The sequence below is a fragment of the Sinocyclocheilus grahami genome, unplaced genomic scaffold, assembly GCF_001515645.1.
Source record: "Sinocyclocheilus grahami isolate Dianchi unplaced genomic scaffold, SAMN03320097.WGS_v1.1 scaffold803.1, whole genome shotgun sequence".
NCBI lineage: Eukaryota > Metazoa > Chordata > Actinopteri > Cypriniformes > Cyprinidae > Sinocyclocheilus > Sinocyclocheilus grahami.
In genome coordinates this window covers 705,433-711,993 of record NW_015505982.1, presented here as the reverse complement: position 1 = coordinate 711,993, position 6,561 = coordinate 705,433, and the positions used below count along the sequence as shown (strand labels likewise).

Below are 6,561 nucleotides of genomic sequence, written 5' to 3'. Positions count from 1 at the left end.
AGGGAACACGCTATGGGATGAAAATATCTGAGATATTTCTCAGAGTACAGCTGATAAACAAACAAAAGATGAGTAGTACTAGTGCTCAAGTAGGTTTAAATCTTTGTAAAACTATATGCATATGCAAGAAACATTGTATTTTCCCATTTTTTTGTTCATAATCCTTGTAACTGGAAAGGTTTTTAGCATGAATCTGGTGGAGAGATGCAGTTCAGCATGTGTTTTAGCATCTGCATAGTGCAGTGATTTTACCTTTCCTGTGCTGGCGTGCCGTCTGCTGCACTGCCCCCTCCAGCAGGCTGGCTTCAAGCTCGGCTTGCTCAAGACTCTGAGGGGTGTTGGGAGGAGTCAGCAGGCAGGAGGGGTCGAGGGCCAGACTCTTGTGGTAGCCCAGGTCTGTATTCCCCGGCAGGCTGTTTTGGAGCTCCAGGCTCTTGAGTTTCTGGGTCAGGACGGCCTCACACGAGCTCAGGTTACTGTGAGACCCCCGGAACTGAGGAGGTGTCAAGCTGACATGGTGCTGATTCTTCTCCTCTGAGTCCTGGCAGGTGATTGGTTCAGATGCTGTCTCTTCAGTCAAGTTACTGCAGGAGCCCTGAATGCATCCGAAATGTCCAAAAAATAATTAACATACTATATTTCAAGTCAATTTGTATAGCACTTTTCATGATACACAAAATTTCAAAGCATCTTTATAGAAAGTCATGTTGTTAATAATGCATTAGTGCTTTAACATAGCGCAAGTTTTAGGACTGAGCGATATGACATTATGTAACAATTATATGAGGGATCCTCCAGATTTAGATCTGGCTATATTGTATTATTGGTATGTAATTGGTATGGTCATTTCAGTTTTATTTCATTTCAGTTTTATTAAGAGATTTAAATGATGGTCAATTGGGTTCTATTAAAATATAAATATTTTTGGGTTTTGTTCAAAGCAAGAGTAAGAGATTCTCAAATTATTAATGAAAATTATGATTGGATATCGTACGTTAAAAAGTCTGATTCTCAGGGAAAGTCATTAAGAAATGTAGACAATGCTCAGTTTTGTTGCAAGCGAAAGAAAACAGAACGCATCAAGGAAGATACAATTCTGTTGTCTTAAGTGTAAAATAGCCAAAATTGTGTTCACCTATTTTTCAAATTTAATAGCAGTCATTTAAGCAACAATGTTAAGAAATCTAGGGTAGGTTTATAACTATAGCAGAATAACTATACTGACTTTAGTTGAAAATTACTTATTTCTAAACTACAGGCCAACATTCCGAAATCTACTGTCAAACCAGTTTTAAACCATTGCAATACATGTCTGTTGATTTTCCGTGGCGTCTGTAGGGAGTTAACAGCATGGAGGAGGTTTACCTGTGAGGGCTGATGGTCAGACTGTGTCTGGCTGTCTGGGAGAGACTGGATAAACTCCTGCAGATGCCGGAGAGGAGTGAACAGCCCTGGCTCTGTGATGGGATTTCCCAGCTCCAGATTAAAAATGCTGCTGGGCAGGATTAGAGGAGGATGGTTGTCGAACCTTTCCAGGATATTAGCTAAGAGAAAACATTTGTTGTCAGGCACTCATGCAGAAGAACAGAGAATCTCAGTGAGCTAAAGAAAAGCATTTAAGACATCACTCGAGCCTAATCTTATAAAATAAATTCAACAATAATTCACTTCACTATATGTTAAAAAACAGAAATGGTGCTTTACAAGAGATTTTGGAAATGACAATGGTTAAATATTGTCATTGTATCATCCAGTTACAAAACACATACAGATGCATAGAAGAATTAATCTGCAAGGGACCTGGTTGTGATTGGGCCAAAAATTCACACATAAAACTAGTTTTTGGGACAAACTGTGCTGAGCTCAGTGAGTAATGGCAATTTCAAACCACTCCATGCACAGATTTCTCAGCGCAGTTAACACTATTCAGGACATAAGTAACGTAAGTGTTGGAGCAAAATTGCCATCAGTTGGTGCAAACATTCACAGATCACACAGATCAATTTAGATGAAAGCTGTGTATAGTCTGCATAACAATGAAATGCCACGTTTTCTAATAATTGAAATCACCTAAAGGGAGTATGTACAAGGAGAAAACCAAAGGACCTAAAACTGAGCCTTGTGGAATACCCTTCTTTAGCATCGGAGCACCATATTTTACACAGATACATTTACACAAACTAACTGGTAGAATCTAAAATAGACTAATATGTAATATTGTTGTGTTCTATACTGTCAAAAGCAGCACTAAGTTCAAGTAAAACAAGCTGAGAAATGCAACCCTGGTCAAATATCATGTACTCCCAGTTTATTTCTATGCAATACTGAGAATAAAAGGGTGGACACACCAGTTTCTAGTATTTTTGATTAAAAAAAAATAGGTATACAATTATTCATTTCGCAAGGGTAACATATGTTGTCACATATTTGTAACAACATATGCCTTGATTTGACAAGCAAACTCTATTCTCGAACAAACAAAATATATTTAAAATACCACAAAGGAAATACAGCCAAAATCACTTAAAGGACAGTTCACCAAATAACACTCCACATTTGTTTTCATTCTCCTTTAGTGGTGTCTTAAGAATAGTCGATCTTAATAACAGGGTAGTGTTTTCCTCTGTGTCATTTTGAATCCAGAACAAAACAACATCCAGTTGTATGTAATTAAACCAGTCTCTTCACAGAATTTTGGAAACAGCGGCTGGGAATGAACATTGTACAAACCCATCAGCACAACAGACTCCCGCAGAAGCTGACAGGCTATGTTTGGCACATGGTTAAGGTTACAGCTTAGTTTAATTCAGCTGAGAGTTCATCTTTATTAATGCTATATTTGTTTATATTTTCAGTGTTTCATTCAGTTTAATTTGAATAAAGAATACAGTTCACATGTCTTGTGCAAAAACATAAAAACACTATCATATTTAAAATATGTAAGACAATCTTTTAAAGGATGAATGTATATTTTACAGGTAATTGCTTAATTGCATTTACCAATTACATATAAATCTAAGTAACGAACTGTTCTAGGATGAATGTAGTGAGAAAGTTTTAGCTGATGCATAGACATTTTTGAGAAAAGACTGTGTCTGGCTGTCTGGGAGAGACTGGATAAACTCCTGCAGATGCCGGAGAGGAGTGAACAGCCCTGGCTCTGTGATGGGATTTCCCAGCTCCAGATTAAAAATGCTGCTGGGCAGGATTAGAGGAGGATGGTTGTCGAACCTTTCCAGGATATTAGCTAAGAGAAAACATTTGTTGTCAGGCACTCATGCAGAAGAACAGAGAATCTCAGTGAGCTAAAGAAAAGCATTTAAGACATCACTCGAGCCTAATCTTATAAAATAAATTCAACAATAATTCACTTCACTATATGTTAAAAAACAGAAATGGTGCTTTACAAGAGATTTTGGAAATGACAATGGTTAAATATTGTCATTGTATCATCCAGTTACAAAACAAAGTGTTTGTGTGCTCATATTTGGGCTCACAGGTATTGAGGGCAGCTGCTGCATCCTCTGGAGATGGCGTCCAGCACGGAGGGCACATCCGAGCCGTGTTGTACTCTCTCAGCATGTGATGCAGCTGTGCAGGGTTCAGATGAACAAACTCAGCTCTCAGAGTGCACCATGATGCCTGTAAACACACATACAGATGCATAGAATAATTAATCTGCAAGGGACCTGGTTGTGATTGGGCCAAAAATTCACACATAAAACTAGTTTTTGGGACAAACTGTGCTGAGCTCAGTGAGTAATGGCAATTTCAAACCACTCCATGCACAGATTTCTCAGCGCAGTTAACACTATTCAGGACATAAGTAACGTAAGTGTTGGAGCAAAATTGCCATCAGTTGGTGCAAACATTCACAGATCACACAGATCAATTTAGATGAAAGCTGTGTATAGTCTGCATAACAATGAAATGCCACGTTTTCTAATAATTGAAATCACCTAAAGGGAGTATGTACAAGGAGAAAACCAAAGGACCTAAAACTGAGCCTTGTGGAATACCCTTCTTTAGCATCGGAGCACCATATTTTACACAGATACATTTACACAAACTAACTGGTAGAATCTAAAATAGACTAATATGTAATATTGTTGTGTTCTATACTGTCAAAAGCAGCACTAAGTTCAAGTAAAACAAGCTGAGAAATGCAACCCTGGTCAAATATCATGTACTCCCAGTTTATTTCTATGCAATACTGAGAATAAAAGGGTGGACACACCAGTTTCTAGTATTTTTGATTAAAAAAAAATAGGTATACAATTATTCATTTCGCAAGGGTAACATATGTTGTCACATATTTGTAACAACATATGCCTTGATTTGACAAGCAAACTCTATTCTCGAACAAACAAAATATATTTAAAATACCACAAAGGAAATACAGCCAAAATCACTTAAAGGACAGTTCACCAAATAACACTCCACATTTGTTTTCATTCTCCTTTAGTGGTGTCTTAAGAATAGTCGATCTTAATAACAGGGTAGTGTTTTCCTCTGTGTCATTTTGAATCCAGAACAAAACAACATCCAGTTGTATGTAATTAAACCAGTCTCTTCACAGAATTTTGGAAACAGCGGCTGGGAATGAACATTGTACAAACCCATCAGCACAACAGACTCCCGCAGAAGCTGACAGGCTATGTTTGGCACATGGTTAAGGTTACAGCTTAGTTTAATTCAGCTGAGAGTTCATCTTTATTAATGCTATATTTGTTTATATTTTCAGTGTTTCATTCAGTTTAATTTGAATAAAGAATACAGTTCACATGTCTTGTGCAAAAACATAAAAACACTATCATATTTAAAATATGTAAGACAATCTTTTAAAGGATGAATGTATATTTTACAGGTAATTGCTTAATTGCATTTACCAATTACATATAAATCTAAGTAACGAACTGTTCTAGGATGAATGTAGTGAGAAAGTTTTAGCTGATGCATAGACATTTTTGAGAAAAGCCTCAAACACGTGATGGGTGGTGTCACATTAGTCTGGAAAAGCCACGAGACTGACTAAAGTCAAAACACAGTCATGTTGTTGCTTTCAACCATGTGCATTAAAAGAATGCTAAATTAACTTACTTCGGTCCAGACCATATTCCATGGGCAAAATGACTAGTGACACCAGTTTGGAGTATAACTGGAATACGAAAAGGGTATACTAGAACCCAATCCCATAAGTACAACAGGTCTAGATGTTGGATGTATCAAATTTGTTTCCTCCTGAGATTCCTTAAACATAGACACAAATGAGACAATTGATGTATCTTGAATACATTTGATGATAAATATTTAAGATTTTGTTTGCAGACTTGACAAACTTGAGAGCACAGTTTAAGACACTTGTTGAGGGACGCATTTGCTAGTTTTTTTCTTAAGAAAATGTCTATAATTACTTTTCATTTAATTCTCATCTGTTTCTTTGCTATGGACACTTACAAGCAACAGTCTGGGCTGAAGAGTCTGGATGACTGTCCCAGAATAGATGGATGGAAAAGGGGAAAAGACATCTATGTCTTCAAAAATGGTTGTTTTACAAACCACAAACTGTGACCTCATGCCATGGGTGGAACCTTAACAACCAGTCTCCTAGTTACTGTGGCATGCAACCATTGTTTGTTGACAGGATAGAAGAAGTTAACATTCAGTAATTGCACACTGGATGATACTGACAGACATATGCGGTCTCATTTGTCTCGACAAGTGTGCTAATATTATTAGCTAGAACGGTAAAGCTCCTCAAGACAAACTTTAATGTTGGCTAGAGTTGTCGAAAGTTTTCAAACACCTAGAAGTCTGAAGGTTAAATCACCCTTGTGCATTTTAAGTAGTTTAAGATCTATACAGCATTATGAGTGAGATAGATTTAGCGATTGCTGCAGTGTTCTGAGTAGTTGGCAGGGTGTGCTAGACTTGCTAGAACTTTCTTTGGCAATTGCCAGGGCGTTGCTAAAATGTTCTATGTTGTAGAGTGTTGTGTTCCTCGGAAAGTGCTAAGGTATTGCTGTATGGCTGCTAAGTAGTTACTAGGTGGTTACTAAGGTTGTCTGTTTGGTTGATAAGGTGTTGCTAGGCAAAATACCCTTTCACATTAGCTGCGTTTCCATTACAGATTTGCGCAAAATGGAGTGCCTCTTCTGAAACGTGCCATGGCACGGTTGGTATAAACATCAGCATTAACTAGAGTGGCCGCAATCAGCTCCGCTGGCCGTGTCAGAGCCGTAATGCAAGTGTAAACAAGGGGATATACAAACATTAATGGCAAGGAAAGCCCCTTATACTTGAGATCGGCCACGTATGACGTGTTTCTTAAAGGTTATAATAAGTTGAAAAATGATCATATTACTTTTTCGGTATGCCATGTGATCTGAAAATGCAGAAATAAACGTTTCCATTGCAGTTTTGCGAAATATTCCTTTTCCGAATTGCCTGAAAAACCACCTCATGCGAGCATAAAAACTTTTTTTTGCGATATATGGGCGTTTTTTGCGAAATTGATGTTTCCATTAGGTGTATTTTCAATTCGCAATTTCAATTTGCGCA

The 6,561-nt window shown here is 37.6% G+C and overlaps 1 protein-coding gene across 1 annotated transcript in view; it reads right to left on the bottom strand.

The window, feature by feature from the left end:
* Window positions 1–223: 223 nt before the first annotated feature.
* The window catches only part of LOC107562037 (ras-associating and dilute domain-containing protein-like), a 28,690-nt gene continuing 22,352 nt past the window's right edge, over window positions 224–6,561 (bottom strand). Inside the window, exons 10-12 of the mRNA XM_016246601.1 lie at window positions 3,498–3,642; window positions 1,366–1,544; window positions 224–595 (exon numbers count right to left, since the gene is read on the bottom strand). Of these exons, the coding sequence (XP_016102087.1) occupies window positions 224–595; window positions 1,366–1,544; window positions 3,498–3,642 (696 nt within the window). The remainder of the gene's footprint in view (window positions 596–1,365; window positions 1,545–3,497; window positions 3,643–6,561) is intronic.